General features: G+C 43.0%; 1 protein-coding gene across 5 annotated transcripts in view; it reads right to left on the minus strand.

Moving 5' to 3' along the window:
- The window catches only part of CHID1 (chitinase domain containing 1), a 670,857-nt gene that overhangs the window by 570,202 nt on the left and 76,607 nt on the right, over window positions 1-24,048 (minus strand). For all 5 annotated transcript variants that reach the window (XM_077287837.1, XM_077287836.1, XM_077287839.1 and 2 more), the window contains exons 3-7: window positions 23,859-24,008; window positions 21,386-21,518; window positions 19,963-20,007; window positions 18,620-18,726; window positions 6,067-6,128 (exon numbers count right to left, since the gene is read on the minus strand). In XM_077287837.1, the coding sequence (XP_077143952.1) occupies window positions 6,067-6,128; window positions 18,620-18,726; window positions 19,963-20,007; window positions 21,386-21,518; window positions 23,859-24,008 (497 nt within the window). The remainder of the gene's footprint in view (window positions 1-6,066; window positions 6,129-18,619; window positions 18,727-19,962; window positions 20,008-21,385; window positions 21,519-23,858; window positions 24,009-24,048) is intronic.

The following is a 24,048-nucleotide window of genomic DNA, read 5'->3' on the forward strand; positions in this document are numbered from 1 at the left end:
GATTTTTTAGCCCCCAAGTTTTTATTTTCACAAGGGTAACAAGAGAAATTGGACCCCAAAAGTTGTTGTCCAATTTGTCCTGAGTATGCTGGTACCCCATATGTGGGGGTAAACCACTGTTTGGGCGCACGGCAGAGCTCGGAAGGGAAGGAGTGCCATTTTGGAATGCAGACTTTGATAGAATTGTCTGCGGGCGTTATGTTGCCTTTGCAGACCCCTAATGTACCTAAACAGTAGAAACCCCCAACAAGTGACCCCATTTTGGAAAACAGACCCCCCAAGGAACTTATCTAGATATGTGGTGAGAACTTTGAATGCCCAAGTGCTTCACAGAAGTTTATAATGCAGAGTAGTGAAAATAAAAAATATTTTTTTTCCCACAAAAAAGATTTTTTTAGCCCCCAAATTTTTATTTTCACAAGGGTAACAAGAGAAATTGGACCCCAAAAGTTGTTGTCCAATTTGTCCTGAGTATGCTGGTACCCCATATGTGGGGGTAAACCACTGTTTGGGCGCACGGCAGAGCTCGGAAGGGAAGGAGCGCCATTTTGGAATGCAGACTTTGATAGAATTGTCTGCGGGCGTTATGTTGCGTTTGCAGACCCCTAATGTACCTAAACAGTAGAAACCCCCACAAGTGACCAAATTTTGGAAACTAGACCCCCTAAGGAACTTATCTAGATATGTGGTGAGAACTTTGAAAGCTCAAGTGCTTCACAGAAATTTATAATGCAGAGTAGTGAAAATAAAAAAATATATTTTTTTCCAACAAAAAAGATTTTTAGCCCCCAAGTTTTTATTTTCACAAGGGTAACAGGAGAAATTGGACCCCAAAAGTTGTTGTCCAATTTATCCCGAGTACGCTGATGCCCCATATGTGAGGGTAAACCACTGTTTGGGCGCACGGCAGAGCTCAGAAGGGAGGGAGTACCATTTGACTTTTTTAGCGCAAAATTGGCTGTCGTGTTTGGAGACCCCCTGATGTACCTAAACAGTGGAAACCCCCCAATTCTAACTCCAACCCTAACCCCAACACACCCCTAACCCTAATCTCAACCCGATCCATAATCCTAATCACAACCCTAACGATAATCACAACCCTAACCCCAAAACAGCCCTAATCTCAACCCTAACCATAACCCTAATCAAAACCCTAAATCCAACACACCCCTAACCCTAATCCCAACCCTAACCCTAATCCCAACCCTAATCCCAAACGTAACACTAATCCCAACCCTAATCCAAACCCTAACCCTAATCCCAACTCTAACCCTAACTTTAGCCCCAACCCTAACTTAAGCCCCAACCCTAACCATAACTTTAGCCCCCGTCGTCACAAAAAAAGTTCAATGTAACCTTTTTTTTGTACGTCGCGTCCGCCATTTCCGCGGATGCGTGGCTGTAACTCTGCCCCCTCCTCCCCAGGACATAGACTGGGCAGCGGATGCGTTGAAAAACTGCATCCGCTGCCCACGTTGTGCACAATTTTCACAACGTGCGTCGGTACATCGGGCCGACGCATTGCGACCGCCCCGTACCGACGCAAGTGTGAAAGAAGCCTAAGGCTACTTTCACACTAGCGTCGTACTCGGCCCATCGCAGTGTGTCGGGCCGACGTACCGACGCTAGCGTTGTAAGCGCCGCACAACGGGTGCAGCGGATGCTGTTTTTTCAACGCATCCGCTGCCCCATTGTGAGGTGCGGGGAGGCGGGGGCGGAGTTCCGGCCACGCATGCGCGGTCGGAAATGGCGGACACGTCGCACAAAAAAGTTACATGTAGTTTTTTTTGTGTCGACGGTCCGCCGAAGCACGACGCATCCGTCGCACGACGGATGCGACATGTGGCAATCCGTCGCAATGCGTCGCTAATGCAAGCCAATGGAGAAAAAACGCATCCTGCAAGCACTTTTGCAGGATGCGTTTTTTCTCCAACGACGCATTGCGACGGAAGCCAAAAAACGCTAGTGTGAAAGTAGCCTAACCCTAACCCTAACCCTAAATTTAGCCCCAACCCTAACCCTAACTCTAACCCTAACTCTAACCCTAACTCTAACCCTAACCCTAACTCTAACCCTAACCCTAACCCTAACTCTAACCCTAACCCTAACCCTAACCCTAACCCTAACTCTAACCCTAACCCTAACCCTAATTTTAGCCCCAACTTGTCTTCTCCTGCCGGCCGGCAGATGGCAGCAGATGGCGGGCGCACTGCGCATGCGCCCGCCATGATGAAAAAGCCGGCTGGCAGGAGAAGACAGAAGAGGACCCAGGGACCCCGGGTGAGTATGATAGGGTCCCCGAATCCCCCTATTTCTCTGTCCTCTGATGTGCGATCACATCAGAGGACAGAGAAATAACTGATCGCTTTTTTTTTTTTTTTTTTTTTGCGGTCGCCGGTAAACTGTTAATTACCGGCGATCGCAAAACAGGGGTCGGTGCAAACCGACCCCGATCATGTTCTTTGGGGTCTCGGCTACCCCCGGCAGCCGAGACCCCAAAGAACATCCGGGTGCCGGGCGGCGGGCGCACTGCGCGTGCGCCCGCCATTTTTTCCCGGAAAAAAGATGGCGGCGCCCATGGGGAGACACGAGGAGCACCGGGGGAGGTAGGTAAGTATTGGGGGGCTATTGGGGGCCATCGGGGACCACATTTCTCTGTCCTCCGATGTGCGATCACATCGGAGGACAGAGAAATTAAACGGCAAATCGCGTTTTTTTTTTTTTTTGTTGCGACCGCCGGTAAACGGTTAATTACCGGCGATCGCAACTCGGGGGTCGGTAAAAACCCCCCGAATCATGTTCTCTGGGGTCTCGGCTACCCTCGGCAACCGAGACCCCAGAGAAAATCCGACTCTGGGGGGCGCTATTCACTTTTTCCACAGCGCCGTTAATTAACGGCGCTGTGGATTAAGTACCCTTAGCGGCCGCCGTTAAAAGGCGTATCGGCGGTCGTTAAGGGGTTAACATATATCTTTATTGTTTTGAGTGTACAGTTCCGATGATGACTTATGATCCTCCATGGGTATAAACTATTGCCAAACCATCAAAGTAATCTGAACCTGAAATTATATCTCTTCTATTTGCCCCATTTTTTGTTAGCAAAAAGTATACTTCAGAAGAAGGGGAGAATGATTGTGCCATCAGACTACAGACAGATTGTTTGTAGTCTGTTACCATGGAAACACATGTTTACACAGAAGCTGTGAACACAAAGTTGTGGGATAGTGCAAAGGAAAAGCATCTGAAAAATGTTCAACTTGTGTTTTATGCAGGTATTGTAAGACTGAAGCTTAGAGAGATGACAGAAAGATACAATTCAGGTCTAGCATTCGGTCTGACAATGCCTATAAAAAGAAATTGTTCATCTCATATACAGGTAAATAAATATAAAACATGATAAACTCTAGATGAATCCATTTCATTCTGCATTAGCTTCCCTGACAAATACGATCTTCATGGAGAAGGTGAAGGAGTAAGAGGCTATTATGGCTGAGGCATCATTGAAACGCCTAAAATGCACAAAATAGTAAAGAATAATAAAATCCATAATACAATGTAACACAAAAATAAAATATTCGCTTTCAACTGATATTATACTAATTAAACAAAGAGCGAGTGAGAAACAGTAGAGCTCGCTAAAAAGACGGCACAATGGAGGTGTCAGATATTACTGATTGCTCAGATCACGGATCCATAAATCATTAACCAGAGTTGTGTACAAAGAGATCAAAACGATGAATGGCAGCACAAAGGATGCTTGTTTGGCATGAAGCAATCCTGATATTACTACTATCATTTCCAGACATACAAGGAGAATACATAAAACATGGAGAGAATACCCAACTTTTCAAGAGTTACTTTAAAGGTCACAGCAAATCATAGGAAGCTTGTTTTATAGACCAATCAATGATGAAATACCGGCTCATATGTCCAAGGTACCAGTGTCCTCAGAAACAACAACTGATATATTCCACCACAGAACAAATCAGCAATGACTTAGGCTGCAACATAAAACCTTAAAGGGATCTTCCAGGATTAGGAAAAATACGTATTTATTTTTTTCCCCCAGAAACAGTGCCACTCTTGGCTACAGGCAGCCTGATATTGCAGGTTGAACCAATTTATATAAGTAAACCCAATTCAGACGTCTGTGAGTCTTTGGACCTGACCTCAATAGTTTCATATATATATGTATGAGTCAGAAGACCATATAAATCTGACCGAGATCAGACTGCAATGCCCGGACTGGCTGGCGGCTCTCCCCACCCGCGTGCGACCGCTGTATAGAAATATATGAAGCGGTCAAACTTGGTCAGTCTGTGCATTGTGGCCTGTGTTCAGTCTGATTTCTGCAGTTGTCTGAGTGTGCACTAAAGGTACCTTCACACTAAGGGACTTTGCAGCGATAACGACAGCGATCCGTGACGTTGCAGCGTCCTGGATAGCGATATCGTTGTGTTTGACACGCAGCAGCGATCTGGATCCCGCTGTGATATCGCTGGTCGTTGCTGAAAGTTCAGAACTTTATTTGGTCGTCAGATCCGCGTGTATTGTTGTGTTTGACAGCAAAAGCAACGATGCCAGCGATGTTTTACAATGGTAACCAGGGTAAATATCGGGTTACTAAGCGCAGGGCCGCGCTTAGTAACCCGATATTTACCCTGGTTACCATTGTAAAAGTAAAAAAAAAAACACTACATACTCACCCTCTGATGTCTGTCACGTCCCCCGGCGTCCGCGCTGCTGCTCAGAGCTTCCTGCACTGAATGTGTCAGTGCCGGCCGGAAAGCACAGCACAGCGGTGATGTCACCGCTGTGCCCTGCTACTGCCGGCGCTTACACAGTGCAGGGAAGCCGACGCGAATGTAAGTATGTAGTGTTTGTTTTTTTACATTTACAATGGTAACCAGGGTAAACATCGGGTTACTAAGTGCGGCCCTGCGCTTAGTAACCCGATGTTTACCCTGGTTACCCGGGGACTTCGGCATTGTTGGTCGCTGGAGAGCGGTCTGTGTGACAGCTCTCCAGCGACCACACAGCGACGCTGCAGCGATCGGCATCGTTGTCGATATCGCTGCAGCGTCGCTTAGTGTGAAGGTACCTTAAGGCTGTTGAGTTTAGGTTAGAAGACCCCTTACCAGTCCCCAAATCACAGTCTGCACTTGGGTCCCTGTCTCCCAAGCGAATGATTTTGTCCTTCAGTTGAGTTCCATATCAGTAGATTTTTTTTTTAGAATCCTGCTCAATCCCTTTTTAGATTTTCTTCAATATTGGCGGACCAGAAAAAAGTGAGTTACGGTAATTTTAAAGTGTTTTACACTTCTTGCCAATTTACTACATTAGAAGGGTCTGGGGAGCTTGATTCCTACAACATCCTGGAGGAACAGATAAAACCAGCTGCCTGTGTGTGTTCTTCTGTGCGCCATCTCTCCTTTAAAACTAATTATGGTTATTAGCTTTCCAGTCAGTGCTGGAATAATACACCACTAATACAGGCGGAGAAGACCAGACAGGACCTGTATGTCATAGATGCAGAGAGGTCAATTTTGATTTTTGCCCTTTGTGCACAGTAAGTTTTAATTTGCTAAACAATCTATCTTATCCTACCTGGTAAATGGGATGGATTTGTATTCATCACGGTTGTCTGTATCTCATATTAATGACCTATACGATGGGTAGGCCATCTTGATGGTCTACCCATCTTATAGGTCATTGCTATGAGACCAATTGGAGAGCAGATAATTGCCCCGGCAATAGCCAGGTATGTACAATGTACACCGCAGCTCCGTATATAGTGTAATGGCCGCTGCCGAGCATTGGAGAAGCAGTACCCAGACGCAGCCATTAAATAATGTACAGGTCCGCACGGTTTCGGCTCCATATAGCGTTTACAGCTGACCACTGCCACTATCCTAGTTACAGGTCATCAATATGCTGATCCTGAACAACCCATTTAATAAAATATCTAATTCCTCAGAGTTCGGATGCTCTAATTCAGACGATACAAGTTCACAGTCACAAAATCTACTGCCATTTAGTAAATTGAACACAAAACAAAATACTTACTGCCTCTTCTGTCCTCCCAGCTGACTCCAAACTTCTATCACAAAGCCGTCCAACTGTTCATCCTGGCGATATAAAGAGCATTCAAAGTTACGTTAGCAAAGTACAAATATGCAGCACATCCAATAAACACTGATTTTCACAATCAGCTTTTACAATACGTTCATATTCACTAAGGCTTCTTTCACACTTCCGTTGGTACGGGGCCATCACGAAGCGTCGGCGCGGCGTACCAACAGAAGTGTTTGCTTTCACACTTCCGTCTGCGTTGCCGAGCAGGAAAGATCGTGAGAGCGATATTTCCTGGTGGGCATGCGCAGTCTGAAACACTGGATGCGACGTACAGAAAAACTTTCCCTTGAATGTTTTTCTGTGATGACGGGCCGCCAAAACCCTATGCATCCAGTGCACGACGGACGCAACATGGAGCCATACGTGGCGATCCGTCGGCAATACAAGTCTATGGGAAAAGGCAGGATCCTGCATTTTCAAAAATCGATGGATTGAGACGTAAGCAGAAAGACGGAAGTATGATAGAGGCCTTAGTCACCAGATAAAAATTCTACTAAATCTCTGCAATGATGATTTTAAAAGGGCTTCCAATGTTTCGGACAAAGGTTTGCAGTCACTAAGTGACTGCTGAATCAGGATGGAGTGTTTTGCACACACTGTCACAATTCCCCGGTATTCCTGAGGCGATTTATGAGATTGACTTACTAGCGGTCATGTGATGAGTAGAGTACAGGTTCTCTCAATAGAAGTGAATTGGGAAAAGTAGGAGGAGTGACTGCAGGCATACAAATTGCATACATCTCACTGGGAATACTGGGGAATTGTTAACAGCGTGTGCACCACATGCTATCACGATTCGGCTACATGCAGTCATATAGAGTGTCTTCAGACTTTTGTCCCGAGCCTGACCAGCCCCCTTAAAACTATGTCTGTACTAATGATGCTGACTACAGTAACAGTTCAGGCGGTGGCCCATGACATCTGTAAGATGCAACTAATTCATTAAGTGGCTAATGAATTATATGTAGCTCACTCAAACATGTCCACTATTAAAACTGGCATGCACAGAGACAATCTTAATGAATCGGACCCACAAACTCTTTATCGGTGCCTTCTGTAGTAAACCACTTTCAAAATTATTATTCAAATTGGATTTTAGTGTCATAAAGATGTAATTTTTGGATCACTGAAATCAATCTCAAACACCTGTGATAATTAGTTTGCCAGGTGAGCCCAGTTAAAACAATACTACTTAAGAAGGATGTTCTACATTATTAAGCAGCAAAAGGTTTCAAGCAATATGTGAAAGAAAAAGAATCTCTTTGCTGCAAAAAAGCAGCAAATAGTGCAATGCATTGCCCAAGGAATTAAAACATTAGCTATTTCATGAAAACGTAAGCATGATCATCGTACTACGAAGAGATTTGTGACTGATACAGAGCACAGACTTGTTTTTGCAGATAAAGGCATAATGAGGAAGGTTTCTGACAGACAAATTAATCGGATTTAGAGAGCAGTTGCTAGAATACCAGTATAAAGCAGCAAACGGGTATGCGAAGATGCTTGTGCCTCTGGAGTTCTGCGAACCTCAAGGTGTAGGATCCTCCGGAGGCTTGCAGTTTTACATAAACTTACTATTCAGCCACCCCTAACAGTGCTGAAAATTAGAAACGGTTGCAGTGGGCCCAGACATACATGAAGAGTGATTTTAAAACAGTGTTGTTGACAGATGAGTGCCATGCAACCCTGGAAGGTCCAGATGGATGGAGTAGTGGATGATTGGTGGATGGCCACCATGTCCCAACAAGGAAGGTGGTAGCAGAGTCATGTTTTGTGGAAGAGAGCTGGAAGGCCCCTTTAGGGTCCTTGAAGGTGTGAAAATGACCTTAGCAAAGTATATAGAGTTTCTGGACTGACCACTTTCTTCCATGGTACAAAAAGAAGAACAGTGCCATCCGTAGCAAAATCATTTTATGCTGACAATGCACCATTTCATGCTGCAAAAAATATCTCGCAGTCATTGGCTGCTATGGGCATAAAAGGAAAGAAACTCAGGTTGTGGCCACTGGCCAACATCCTCCCCTGATCTCAACCCTATTGAGAACCTTTTGAAGTATCCTCAAGCAAAAGATCTATGAGGGCAGGAGGTAGTTCACACCAAAACAGCAGCCCTGGGAGGCTATTCTGATATCCTGCAAAGAAATACAAGCAGAAATATCCAAAAACTCATAAGTTCAATGGATGCAAGAATTGTGAAGGTGATATCAAAGGGTTCCTATGATATCATGTAGCTTGGCCTGCTAAGATGTTTTTGATTGAAAAAAAACCTTTGATTTCAGTAAATGTGACCTCTGAATGCTGCAAGTTGATCAAATGACCATTTTCAGTTCTTCACAACCTATAAAATGTTTGAAACGCTGTTGTGCAACTAGTTTTGAAAAAAATACTATTATCATTGGAATGCTTGCGCAATAAAATGATTTATACTTTAACGGTTGATAATTTGAACATTAGACTCATTTGCATCGACCATTTAGGAAAATCAGAGAAAAATAGCATTTGCATAATTTGGAACGCAATGTGCAAATCTGTTTTATTTCAAATACCGAAAAAAGAAAATGTATTTGCTAAGTTTTCTCAGTTTTCTATAGCAGATGTTGGTGTAAAATTAACAAGGAAAAGCAAATAACAGTATAAAAAAAAATCATCAGCCTGAAGTTGTACTTTGTAATTAGCCTTGACTTGCATGGTTGACGGCTGAGACTAGACATACAGCACGAGGGCTTTGAAGTTTATAGAATAAAGCAGACAACACTCCACACGATTATTTTATATTGTTTTTACAAAAACATATTTCAAGGCTAATTCTGTATGTTCAAGAATTTCTGAAAAAAAAATCCATCTCCTACTGAGTAATTGCGCTGAGGAGGTGGAAATGACAAACTGCTCCGCTGCCCTCAGCTCTGCAAAATTACACTTCTAGTAAAAAAAAACAACTTTTCGAATAACATTTTGCAAAACTAAAGTTATTTATAAAAGCTATAAAAGTTGTGTGCAGCTGCTGAATAAAACATTAGTGCTTCCATGTAAGAGACATGCTCGGTTTCACAGTTTCTGTTTAACAATCCTGAAAAGTCTTACACGGTTTGCATAAAAGTTTATTTCATTTCATCCAAACCTACAGTTGAAATGTAAAGGGTCTGTGGCAACTACAACCCTTGTTAAACGATATTAGGGTCACTGAGAGCATCCCCTGATCGTGACTTCCTTCTGCAAGGTAAGCACTGCTCTCTGCAGATTGCTGGCTTCCGCCTACCAGTGGGGAGACCCTCAAAATGAGAAGCTGTTACAAAAAAAGTCCAGGCTGATCTACTGGGCAAGTTTGCACTTTGGAGACATGGAATTTGTGCTCAGGTCTGATGTACGGTTGTCTTGGCTCCTGAAGTGGCAGTCACAGGAGTATCTCTTAGAAACCTTTTAGTAGGATTTAAGGGGTTGTAAAGGATAAGGTATCCAATGGAACCAATCAATATGAGATTGGTGAGAATTCGACACCCGGAAGCTCCACTGAAGAGTAAATAGAAGCAGTGGCCGGATGTAATCTTAGTACAGGCTAGAACGCCGCAGATCTGGACATGGTTTAGTGGCCGCTGGTGAGTGCTATACAAGTAATTAAGAAGCTTTGAAAAAGGATTGTTCTCAGTGGGTTAATCCATGAGGACTATTCTCAGGACAGGCCATCAATATCAGATCGGTGGGGGTACGACTCTCAGCATCAGTGCCGATCAGCTGTTTGAAGGGATTGCATTGATCTGTAGAGCACCACGGACTATTCACGTCTTATGGGGCAGAGTTCCATATGTTTAGCAGCAGCTATGCTTGGTGTCATAGCTCAGTACATTGTTGTCACAAAGTGAATGGGGCTGAGCTACAATAGCGTACAGTGCAGCTAAGAGGACGGAGCAGTGCCTAGTAAACCATGAAAGGCATGCTGAGATCGCCGAAGTACCACGGCCCCTTCAAACAGCTGACTGGCGGAGGTGCCAAAACTCAGTACCCAACCGATCACATAATGATGGGTTTATCAATTTGGAAGTACCAGATAATAAAGTTAAGCCCCCTATATTGGCATTATTTGAAAGATACCAAGAACTCCACACTTAACATGGTCACACCGATGGCACAAACCCTAAAGCCAAACTACAGCAATCCTCCCCTCATCATTAATGAGAGATATAGGAGGGATGCTGGGTTGCTGTTCCACATATTAAAAAGTAAAAGGCCACATATTAACACGTCTTTTCAGGTCAAAACTTTATTTCTTCATGCAATGAAATCTCTTTTAGGGTTCGGGCACACTACCAATTTTCTTGGACGAGTGTTAATCGTGGTTTTCACAGATAGCATTCGTACCCATGATATTCTTTGGGGATGTGTACGTGTCCGATTTTTTCCCAAAAAATGTTGGCGGAAAATGGAGGGTGCATCTTATGGTGCGAACGCAGGCTTACCGGGGAATTTGCGGCAGCTGAATCGGCTGCAGAGGTGCGGCAGTGTGTGGTGTGGAGTGCACCTGAGCAGGGTCCTTTCCTCAGGATGCCGGCGGCAGAAATGTGTCCACGGCGAGCGCATCACCAGTTTCTCTGCGGCCATCTTCCTGAAGCCGTGGGCCACCGGAGGATTCAGGAAAATGGCCGCCGGAGGCCACGCGTGCGCAGATTGAGATCTCGGCGGTACTCAGCTTCAGGAAAATGGCTGCCGAGATCTCAATCTGCGCACGCGCGGCCTCCAGCAGCCATTTTCCTGAAGATGGACGCAGGGAAACCGTTGATGTGTTCGCCGTGGACACCGGACAGGAGCATGGACACCGGACAGCAGCGTGGACACATTTCTGCCGCCGGCATCCTGAGGAAGGGACCCTGCTTCGGTGCTCTGCCTCACCGCCGACACCGGACCCGAAGAATCGCACCCCAGCAATACAGCATTGCCCCACTTCTGTCGCCGCTGGCTTCCTGAGGAAGGGACCATGCCTCCTGTGACCCCGCTGTACCACCACCGCCCCTCAGGTAAGATACCTTAAATTCGGACAATAAGATGGAGCCCTATCTCATAAAATTATTTTTTCTGCTATTTTCCACCCCAAAATTTGGGGTGAGTCTTATAGTCCGGTGTGTCTTATAGTCTGAAAAATACAGTACATTCCAGTGCAAGGTTTTTGGTTGCTCTGTCAGATTTCATAGCAAAATTCTGGTAGACTTTATAGGAGTGCGATGCTCAGGTATGTGCTGCAATGTCTACACTGTTACTATGCTCTGTACGGTAGACTGTCATACATTATCAGAACAAATTTATTAATTTTGAGAAACAAAACAAAAATATCCCGTATATAAAAACCCAACCTATAAGACCCATCATGTTACCTATCACATGTAAAATACACATTAGAAAAATAATAAAAACAATTCCAGAATTGATGCTTTATGTTCATGTCAATTTCCCCTCCTCTCCCTCCACAAAAAGACATAAAGTGATCCAAATAGGCTTAGGTTCCCTAATTTGTCACAATCATCCCACAAAAAGTCCTCACACAGTCTGGCAACACAAAAATAAAAACATTACAGCTCTCAGAATATAGGAAGGCAAAAACGAGTGAAAGTAATGTACAGTATGTTAAAGTAATAAAACGTAATGAAAACTATATAAATTTACTATCACCGTCATTGTATCAACCCAAAGAATAAAATTGACCACTCTCATATATGTCTCACACGGAGCTTGTTGTAAGCCATTGTGGGGGGCACTTTCATCTTTCCCCAGTGTGTTGCTGCCTGAGTGGTTAGCATCAGAAGAAAACAGTACACCCCCTCAGTGAAATCTCTCTGGTAATACCCACTTGGACATACATACTTGTATATACACTAGCTGAAGAGCCCGGCATTGCCCAGACATAGTAACTAACTGTGGATTCATATAACAAATTATAATGATTATATTGCACATAAAAACATTTCACATCATATATTCAACACTACAGATTTGCAACACAAATTAACTAAATGATCACCCAAGTATTGATAGTGTTTTATTTATAAGTCATTCAGGGACTTTTGATGAACATTGCATAGTAACCCCTTACCGACATTGGACATATTAGTACGCCGATGTCAGTATCCCTCCCTTTGAAGTGGGTTCAGGCGGTGAGCCCACATCTTTTCCGGGTCAGGTCAGCTGTTTTGAACAGCTGACATGTGCCCGCAATAGCCGCGGGTGTAATCGCGATCCACCAGCGGCTATTAACTAGTTAAATGCCGCTGTCAAACTCAGAGTGGTATTTAAATCGTGCTTCCAGACATCGGGCCGGAAATACAAGCACCGGCAGTGACCCCAGTCACGTGATCGGGGTCATCGGTTCGTCGGCATGACAACCAAAGGTCTCCTTGAGACCTCTATGGTTGTCAGTGCCAGATTACTGTGAGCAATCCTACTACATAGAGGCGATCTGACCGTCACCTCTATGTAGCAGAACTGAGTTGTACCAGCTTCTAGCCTCCTATGGAGACTATTGAAGCATGGCAAAAGTAAAAAAAAAAAAAAAAAAGTTTAAAAATATAAAAAAAATATAAAAACTCAAATCACCCCCCCTTCGCCCCATTCAAAATACAAATAAAATTAAATCAAATATACACATATTTGGTATCGACGTGTACAGAATCACCCGATCTATCAATAAAAAAGCAATGACCTGATTGCTAAACGGCATAGCGAGAAAGAAAAGTCAAAACGCCAAAATTACGTTTTTTGGTCGCCGCGACAATGCATTAAAATGCAATAACGGGCGATCAAAAGATCGTATCTGCACCAAAATGGTATCATTGAAAACATCAGTTAGGCGCGCAATTAATAAGCCCTCACCCAACCCAAGATCACGAAAAATGGAGACGCTACGGGTATCAGAGGATTGCGCAATAATTTTTTTTTTTTAGCAAAGTTTGGAATTTTACTACTTAGATAAAAAAGAACCTAGACATGTTTGGTGTCTATGAACTCGTAAAAACCTGGAGAATCACAATGGCAGGTCAGTTTTAGCATTTCGTGAACCTTGCAAAAAAGTCAAACAAAAAACAAGTGTGGGATTGCACTTTTTTGCAATTTCACCACACTTGGAATTATTTTCCTGTTTTCTAGTACACAACATGGTAAAACCAATGGTGTCGTTCAAAAGTACAACTCGTCCCGCAAAAAATAAGCCCTCACATGGCCATATTGATGGAAACTAAAAACGTTATGAGCGAAAAATGAAAACCAAAAAAAGCTCCGGTAATGAAGGGGTTAAGCAGTTGTCTTTGGTGTATGGAATTGCCTATTAAGCAGTTTTGTTTGGTGTATGGCATTGCCTGTAAAACTCCTGCACCTCACGCTCCTCCTTTATACACAACACTCTCATTTTCCCCTCACTCTGCTATTTTAAATCATTTCACTGCACTGTGAATTATTTTTACATTTTTTTCAGATTTTATGGTAAAATTAACAAAATCTAAAAATGGCTGCATTGTGAAGGGGTTAATGGGAGCACTCCAGTATTTGGGGCTGTGGGATGCATTTATGGGGGGCTTTTAACACAAAAAAACACTCAGGGAACACAAAAAAACACTCATGGACCCAACAGCCAGGGATACAGACACTTACTTCACCGCACAGGTATAACATATGATATCAGTTGTGTTTTCACATTTCAAGGCAGATTACACGAATAAAGACCAATAAAGGTGACATTTACCTCAGAAACCATTAATATCAGCACCATTCACCACAAGGAGAGAACTACCTGGGCCATCATTCACCTCAGGAGCACTTCCCGCCTAGAAATAGTACAGAACCTGAGGAAAGCTGGCAGTTGTCGCAATGATTGCTGGGAGTCGTAGTTTTAGGGCTCATTTCCACTGACGAGAGACAAATCGGTCCGTAATCTGGACCGAAAAAAGGGATGTAGCGTATGCGATTGTCATGCGAGTGTAATGCGAGTGCAATGCGATTTTTAATTGCACCATCCGTTTTACATCCGTATGACATCCGTATGCAATCCGTTTTTTTTCTCTGCAACTATTTTTAGACAATCATTTACAGGACCATGGACAGTGTTCTAGGCCACAGAATGGTGATGTATCCGTAAAAAACGGACAGAATACGGATGGTCCGTATTCCGTACATTTTTTTTTCTCGCACCCATTGACTTGCATTGGCGAGTCTCGTCCGAGACTCGCAGCAATACGCAGCATGCTGCGATTTTTTTCTCAGTCCGATTTCGGCTGAGAAAAAAATCGCAAATGAAAAGACACCTATTGAATAACATTGGTCCGAGTGCAATCCGATTTTTTATCGGATTGAATTCGTCCGTTTTCCTCGTCAGTGGAAATGAGCCCTAATAATCACTTCTGCGTATTAGATAACAGCAGACGTGAACTACAGTTCCTAGAAATCCATGTGCCGCAAATGGTCTCTGGGAACTGTTGTCCAGATCATGGAGAAACAAATGCTAGACGGGGACAGTTACACTACAAATCCCAGAAATCATTGCGTGATCAATTCTAGGCGTGAAATAGAGGTTGTTGATGAGGAGGAGTGCTCTCTTACATGAGAGAAGGGTGGAGGGCATGATATGAGTGACTGCTCAGGCGTGTAGCTTCCCTGTGGCTAAGGAGCCATTCTCCTCAGACTACATAGATAATGTTAGTCAGCTTTCAGCATCATGAATGTATAAATGTCACCATTATTGTTAAGCACATTCACTGTCGAAAGCGCCATCACATTTCTCGGACGTGTTGCATTTTTTTTTTCTCTTCTCATGATATGTCCCCATCTTTCGATAACTACGCTGTCGCTATGTCGCTATGGCTATGTGGAGTGGGTGTGGCGCGATACATACACACACTGAACTTTATATATATATATATATATATATATATATATATATATATATATATATATATTATATACCGTATATATGTATACATAGTATATAATATTTAAAATATATATATACAGTATATATACATACATACATACACACATCTCTATCTATCTATCTATCTATATATAACTGTTTAGGTGCCAAATCCAAATACTTTGATTGCCAATATCTCTACAACAAAGAGGCAAAGTATAATAAAAAAAAAGAAAAAATGCTTGGCAGCCACTGTTACTTTGTGTGTCCAGTTCACATTAAAAATTTAGTGATCTTGGTGCTTTTGGAGGGTGTTAAGCAAAAAAAAAAAAAAACACAAATGCTGAATCATATAAGCCAAAACTGACTATGGCAGTAAAGGGTTAATCTATCAGTCGGAATTTTTAACTAATTTACATAAAAAGCAAAACAAGGTCACGCTGAAGGGCCTTCATCTCTTTGGTGTTAGATCACACTCGGTACTGATGGTACACAGTCACCTGTAACCTCTATCTTTAGAAAAGGCTAAATAAAAAGAAAACATTTATTTCCTCCATAAGTTGCACATCTGAACTACGGCTCGGGTCCTTTGAGCAGAGATACAGGACTTCAAATAAAGCAACATGAAAAGCCGCGCAGACAAAACTTTGAGCGGTGCGAAAGGAAAAACGAGAGGCTTAAGAGCAGCACTACCAAAAATAATAATAAAAAAGGAAAGGCGGATGAGATACCATGAGCACAGGATACAGCACACAAAGACAGCTATGGATGTAGATGTCCCAATGTGAAGCTTAAAAAATGTCACAGAAAATATCTCACATTCTTCTAATGAATGAGCTGGTTTAGAAGAGGAGCCCATCTTTCAATACTGCAGTCTTAAAGCTATAACTCTTATTTCTCCATTAATGTATGTGATGTAGATCTAGCAGTTCTTGAATGCTGAGCTGCGTATAACCCCACCCACACCACTGATTGGCAGCTTTCTGTGAACGCTATGCATAGGCAGAAAGCTGTCAATCAGTGGTAGGGGCGTGGTTTAACAGAATTTTTGTTTTCTTTTTCTCCTAAAGGAGCTTGGTGAGGGTCACGATGGAGTCAGTTTTCATTGCTACCATTTAAGTGTACGTATGACTATCACATTTAAATTCTATTTTTGATTCTAGTTTTTTTTTGCGGGCAGCATGCACTAAAAACATCATTTCTGGCACTGATATTAAATTTTTATAGCACTTAGTGTAGGGGATAAGCAAGATGATTGTTTTAGACTTAAGTTTTATATATCAATTTTGCATATTTTCTACAAAATAAAACACTGTTAATTGCAAAGATGGTTATTTTTGTGATATTTATTCTTTTTTTTTTTTTTTTTTTACAATATTTACTAGTTCCACAAGGTGGCTTGTATATGCCATACTTACAGAACAATAATACACTGCAATACTTGTGTAGTGTAGTACTAAATCTACCGGTAGGCTTCCGCAAACTCAGTTCCATTCTTTTGTTAAAGGGGTTGAGTACACAGCCAGTGTGCCATTAGTCAAGCAGAAAGCGCAGAGGAAGAGGTTAAAGAAGTAGTTTGGCCCAGCTAAAAGCACTTGTGAAGATGTGATTAAAACATCATTTGTTTTAGCAATAGAGCACCGGATTGTCTTATGTTTCGCAGACATACATGTCCATATATGCAGTTTGGGGGAGCTGGAACGAGCTGAAGCCCATCCTGGAATGGAGTGGACACACCCATGCTCAGGGTCCACTCCGTCCATGGTGTATTGGATTGTTAGATATAGGTGGCGCCTTACTCGACAATCCAGTAAGCAATGAATGGAGCCGAGGTCACCTTCAGGCTATGTGCACACGTAGAATGGTCCTCTGCGGATTTTTCCGCAGAGGATTTGATAAATCTGCAGGGCAAAAACGCTGCGTTTTTGCTGCTGATTTATTGCAGATTTACCGCGGTTTTTGTGCGGATTTCACTGCGGTTTTACACCTGCGGTTTTCTATTGGAGCAGGTGTAAAACTGCTGCAGAATCCACAGAAAGAGGTGACATGCATGGGCACAGCGTTTTCGGTTTCCCATAGGTTTACATTGTAATGTAAACTCATGGGAAACTGCTGCGGACCCGCAGCTGCGGAAACGCTGCGGATCCGCAGCAAAATCCGCAACGTGTGCACAGAGCCTCACAGTCCCATTCTCAGGAATTCAAGAGCCCCGATTTCGCATCCCAGCGGTCAGACCACCAGTGTAATCAAGTTACCGTATATACTCGAGTATAAGCTGAGATTTTCAGCCCAAATTTTTGGGCTGAAAGTGCCCCCTCGGCTTATACTCGAGTCACGGTCGGCGGGTGAGAGGGCGCTGAGGCATACTTACCTGCTTCCGGGGCTCCTGGCGCTCCCCCTGCCCGTCCCACGGTCTTCGGTGCCGCAGCTCTTCCCCTGTTCAGCGGTCACATGGGACCGCTCATTAGAGAAATGAATAGGCTGCTCCACCTCCCATAGGGGCGGAGCCGCATAATTCATTTCTCTAATCAGCGGTGCCGGTGACCGCTGACAGAGGAAGAGGCTGCGGGACCGAAGACCAGCTGTCCGGGGGAAGGAGCGGGACGCCGGGAGCAGGTAAGTATTACATATTTACCTTCCCTCGTTCCACCCGCCGGGCGCCGCTCATTCTTCGCGTCTCTCCGCTCTGACTGTGCAGGTCAGAGGGCGCGATGACGCATATAGTGTGCGCGCCGCCCTCTGCTTGATCAGTCAGTGCAGAGAGACGCCGGGACGGGACGCTGAGGAGCTGCAAGCAAGAGAGGTGAGTATGTGTTTTGTTTTTTTTATTGCAGCAGCAGCAGCAATGGCACAGATTTATGTGGAGCATCTATGGGGCAACGGTGCAGAGCACTATATATAAGGCACAGCTTTATGTGGAGCATCTATGGGGCAACGGTGCAGAGCACTATATATAAGGCACAGCTTTATGTGGAGCATCTATGGGGCCATAATCAAAGGTCAAAGGTGCAGAGCATTATATATGGCACAGCTATCTATGGGGCCATAATCAAAGGTGCAGAGCATTATATATGGCACAGCTATCTATGGGGCCATAATCAAAGGTGCAGAGCATTATATATGGCACAGCTATCTATGGGGCCATAATCAAAGGTGCAGAGCATTGTATATGGCACAGCTTTCTATGGAGCATCTATGGGGCCATAATGAACTGTGCAGAGCATTATATATGGCACAGCTTTATGTGGAGCATCTATGGGGCCATAATGAACGGTGCAGAGCATTATATGTGGCACAGCTTTATGTCGAGCATCTATGGGGCCATAATGAACGGTATGGAGCATCGATTTTTAATTTTGAAATTCACCGGTAGCTGCTGCATTTTCCACCCTAGGCTTATACTCGAGTCAATAAGTTTTCCCAGTTTTTTGTGGCAAAATTAGGGGGGGTCGGCTTATACTCGAGTATATACGGTAAGTCCAAGTTTTGTGACTAGCCATTTAATATAATTCGTATAAGGCAAACATCTTATTCAGCATTTACTAGTCAAACTTGTATGTTTAGAACACAATGGAAACCAAAAGTACAAATATCAATTCTAACCTTTGCTGTCTGAAGCAAAGCATCTGACAGATCCTCGATTTCATCTTCACTGCTGAAAACACTCTCAAAGTCCTGGTATGTCCAGCTATCAAACAGGACGCGTGGCACTGGAAGAGAAGAATGCAGAAATCGCTCGGTGACTCAGATAAAGGAACAATGGACTTCAGAACGACTGTCCAGTCGGAGTTTACATAACTGTTCGACAGCAAGAACAACCCAGCATGATGCGATATTTTTGATGTAAAAATGATGGAAACCTCAAGGGATTCCCAACAGACTTTACATAATCCATAGGAGCCAGTTGGTCACCATTTCTATCTACCATACAAAAGATAAGGAACACACACACACACATATGTATGTGAGTGTGTGCAGGATAAGCTGGCGTCCAGATTTATCCCATAAACAACATTCATGATCTATCCAAAAAATTAATGATAATTGTATAATTGATGGCGATTCGCCCTCTGACTTTGAGAAAAGGGGGTCCCAAAGTCCCCTGTGTAAATGAAGTGTTACTGAGCATGTGCGACCATTGCGCTATTAACGGTCTATTAATTAGTTGTAACAGTTATTGGGAGGAGTGGTCGCTCAGAAACGTTTCATTCACACAGGGGAGTTTGGACCCCTGTTATGGTGATTGGTCCTGCTGGGACTAATGTGCAGACGCCCACAGTCATACATACATCACATATCATGCAGATAGGTGATATATGCTGATTATGTGAGAACTACTGATGAGGGAATATGCTGGTATAAGGTGTTATCTGAGCATGCTCAGGTGCTAGCAGTGTCTTCAGTGTGCTCAAATACCATGTTCGAGTCCCCGTAGCTGCACTTCTGGCTAGTGTTCGACAGCCGCAGCGCATGTAGGGATTGCCTGTTTGTTATGTAATCCCTGCACGTGTTGCAGCTGTTGAACAGCTGTGAGACATGCTGCCACAGGGACGCGAACATATTATTCGAGCACGCCGAAGACACCTGGTTAGCACCTCAGCATGCTCAGATAACATCTTATTCAAGCATATTCCCGCATCACTAGTGAAAACGCCCTTCATGGGCAGTCAAATAAGAGACAGAATAGGTAATTGAGTGCAGAGAATGACGGTCAGCAGCAGGAAGGAGAAAGTTGCGGACATCCTGCTGAGAGTGCAGAGAGTTTTATGTAATAAATAATATTTTTTTTTTATCAAAGCCATGGTGTGGTAACAAACATAAGAGCTGCCGCAATTCACAGCTCTCTGATTAACAAAATCATTGAAAATGAACATAAAAGGTGTAAATAGAGATGTAGAAGGGGTAAGAGGGGGATGCAGCTGCAGCACAGCACTGTATAAACTTACCCATCTGGGTGCTCTTGGAATTCTTTTTAATGTCTTTTATCCATCCTAAAAGAACAAACAACATCATGAAATATGAAGCTGCTTTCCTGTACTTATTAATAGTGATATTGTCTGTGCCACATCTCACTTTCTAGAGTGGCCATATTCAGTTTGGTTACAATCTCCGCCTGCTCTTTTATACACCTTCTTTTCTAAGAACCTGGGACAGATAACGCCTGAGGAGCAAAAGAAAAATAATTCTAACAAGCTTTTAAAATGTCCATTAGTATCTGACACAAGGAGAGTGGGTGCAGCGCTCTGGGGACCTTTTATCTTACACAGGCAGCTCTTAGAATAATGTTCTCACATCCCATCACTGGGCAAGTGCACATAGCACTTGCCCAGTGACGGGATGTGAGAACATTATGCACAGTGTAGTCATAAAGCTGTCAATCAAGGGCGTCGCGAAGTATGACAGCTCATCACTGAGAGGACTAGGAGATACACAATGATTTTATCTAAGTTAGAGCAAGAAGCATAGTAGGAGACATCCACCTGGAATTAAGTTATCTGTCCCTATTTTATGCTGCCCTCAGATTAGGAGGCATACACTTGATGAAAGACTTGCTTTAAAGCGCTTAATATAGAATACAGTATATATAATTTTTTTTGCGATGGAAAACTTTTTTAAAGCTTTAACCCCCATTAGCTGATCCAATTAAATTGGCTTCAGTTTAAAACTATGGGACAAATAGGAGTCCCTGGGACCTCAACCAACTTTGTTTTTTTGTGAATTTCCTTTATGCTTTTGCTCCAACACTAAATAACAATCCTATCTTCCAACAAGGTTTTCAATACTGTTTGATTTCTTTAGTACCTTTAGGTTTAAAGGGGATTTCCAGTGAAAGCAAGTTATCACCTATCTATGGTTGAAAAAAAGCTCAGGGAGAGCCGAAACGCGTCGCCCGCATGATGCTTTTGTTTGAATGGAATAAGAATAATCTTTGAAGAAACAAGTGTTGCTCGTCGATGTTCAGTATGACATGGGATGCTATCAATAGTCACTTGCACCGCGAGGTTTTTGAGTGTTGATTGGATTTCTATCACTGTCCATAGAATAGCTGATAACTTGCTACCAGTGAGTGACCACCACCGGGACTCACAATGATTGGTGGAACAGGGAATTTTTACCTCAATTTCAAAATAAAGCAGCAGGTCGGATGCCCGACTGCTGCTCCACTCCTTGGAGTTGCCAAAAAAAACGAGTGCAGCACTCAGAAGCCCCATTGGGAATGAATGGAGAAGCAGTGGAGCAAGTGCACTGTCACTCTATTCTAGTGGGGATAAAAGTTCTGCCGATTAGTGCTGTTTCCAGAGGTTGCCCCCCATCGATCAGTTAGTATAGGTGATAACTTCTTTTCTCCGGCCAACAATAAGGACTCACCTTGGTCAATGTCATGCAGTCCGGTCACCTGGTACGACTGTCTACCTTTTCTTCTAATCTGCAACCACACTGGAGAAATGAGGGTGAATTTAGATGCAAATGCTTTAGCAACATCGTATCCATGGCCATTCCACTGTGGGTAGAAGAATTGTAATTGGATGTTAATAGTTTTTTTTGTATAAAATTGCCTTTATAGACTTGAACTTCTACAGTGGGCTTTCATTCTTTACAGACAAAAACATTTCATGTGGGTGCAAAAAAGCAAGTTTCAACAAATAGTAAAGCAAGGACTCGTCTGTAATGTGAACCCAGCCGGACACCTCCCTATGACTTGCTATGGTAGGTATCGGGGCGGTTCAGGCATACAAGCTGCCCCAGTACTAGCTGTATATTAGCATCTATGACATGACACTCAGGTTTCAGCAAACTCAGAAAGGAACAGGACGTCAGCATTACTTTATAACTTTGCTGAGAGCCGTGGCCCCACTGAGCCAATGCACCGGTCCGTGAGTCATTTAAGGACGTAGATGAGCTGACCTGCCACCTGGTGCAAACTGGGGAATGCTAATTTTACTTTCCAAGCAGAAAAGAAGCCTCTATTCTACATGGAAAGCAAGTGGCATCCATGTCCAGCCACTAATGCCGAGACTGCATGAGAACCAACATTCACCTCTGCCTCTGGAGGATGCATGAAAAGGAAGATATGGAGGGGATTAGGACGTTTAATTACCTGTACAGCCACAACTGTACCATGTAATTACTGTCTAAATTAGAAGACAGGTTTAGCTACAATTGATGGTGAATCGTGCCATCATATGCAATACGTGTCCCCAATAACAGCCTTAGCATCCATGACTTGCTAGCATTCTCAGTGTGACACTATGTTATGCTCCATCGGTATTTCACATCACTATTATGAAGCTTCTATTAGATGGCAGCACAATGACCGAGTGGTACAAGAGTGACATCTTGTGGAAATTCAGAATAGTGCAATTATCAAATTCTAGTATGGCACACACATATAGGCTTCTGTTACACATGATTTCAGTGATATTACATATTTTTATTTTCATAAACAATATATTTTACCAGAAAGGGGGCCGACGTGTGAACCACCAGTAGCTAAGTCTTGGCTAATTTATAAATCTCTTTAAGGATTTACAGGGTTACAAACAATAGATGAGTAAATCAATCATTTTAGGAAACTTGCCAACATGAATCCTGATATCCTGATCCTCAACACCCTACAGTCCAAAAGTGTATAGGGACAAAGAGAGAACATGAGAGAAAAGGATAACAGATTAACTATTTTGTGACCAGTCGAATTCTCATTTTTGCACTTACTTTTTTCCCCTTACTTTCTTCCATGAGTCACAACGTTTTCATTCTTACAACAGTATAACCTTAAGAACGTTTTTGTTTATTTTATCACCAAGTTCAAGTTTTAAATGACACCATTAATTTCACTATTGCTGAAAATGGGAGAAATAACTATCTCAGCAATATTAAAATTTTGAGCGTTCTCAGTGCTTGGTGCCATCCTTTCAGAAGCCTTCGAGACTACTCTTGTGTATAAACATGTGACTCTTCAGATTTTGTGTTATTCTATGCCTGATGAAGAGACCTGAGGAGTCTCAAAAGCTTGTAATATGTTACCATCTTTTAAGTTTGCCATTAAATGTATCAACCACTGAGGACTGTAAAAATTTAATATTTCTTTTATCTGCTGGCCAACACGGTACCAAAGATTAATCTGAGCAAAAATAGCACACAAAAAAAAGCTATTTTGTCATTGACTTTTGGGTTCTTTATATTTATAGCATTTATTAGGCATGTCCACATGATAACACTACCTGTCCAAGCACTTTTGCAGTGTTAGTATAGGTATTAAAGGGACTGTCTGTACAAAATAAAACCTTGCCCAAGGAACATGAAGCGTAAAGAATACCAAACTCTATATAGCATACTTACTAACAGGCACCCACCAGGATACAGCACAGGCAGCACAGTGGTCTGTGCAGAGTCAGGAATTGGGGATGTTACTGTACCACCATCTGCAAGACTACTGTGGCCTGTGATTGACTGCAGCGGTCAATGACTTGAGCAATTTTATGATTTATGATGCTCAAAAAATTCTTTTGCATGAGCAAAGTTTTACTTTGCCCCTGGACAACCCCTTTAATTATTCAGGTCCTGTCATTCTTCTCCTCCCCTGTGCTAGGTATTCCAGCAGGCTGACATCATGAGAAATTATCCTATGGTAAAAGTTATCAAAGGAGAAGTAATAAAAACATATATAAGGGCTCTTCTGATAGGAAGGACTTTGGGAAAAAACCTATAATCATTACATTGGAAAATACAACAAAAATTAGTGCGGTCTCTAATTTCTATCATTACACAGGAAATGCAACTATCTATATAATGGGCCATGTTATATAATGTGTGACTATGTAATAAAGGACTGATATCTTACCGGTGTGACATATCCCAGCACATCCCCAGAAACATGGCGCTCCTTGGCCTGTTTGCTGCAGTAACTCTGGTGATGGAGCACGATGTCCTTTGCCTTGATCTCAGTGGTAACCAGTCCACGGGACTGTACAGGAGCATCAGACGGGCGAGTCTAGCACAGGGGAACAGATGGCATACATTAGCACAGATAT

The sequence above is a fragment of the Ranitomeya variabilis genome, chromosome 2 (assembly GCF_051348905.1).
Source record: "Ranitomeya variabilis isolate aRanVar5 chromosome 2, aRanVar5.hap1, whole genome shotgun sequence".
Lineage (NCBI taxonomy): Eukaryota > Metazoa > Chordata > Amphibia > Anura > Dendrobatidae > Ranitomeya > Ranitomeya variabilis.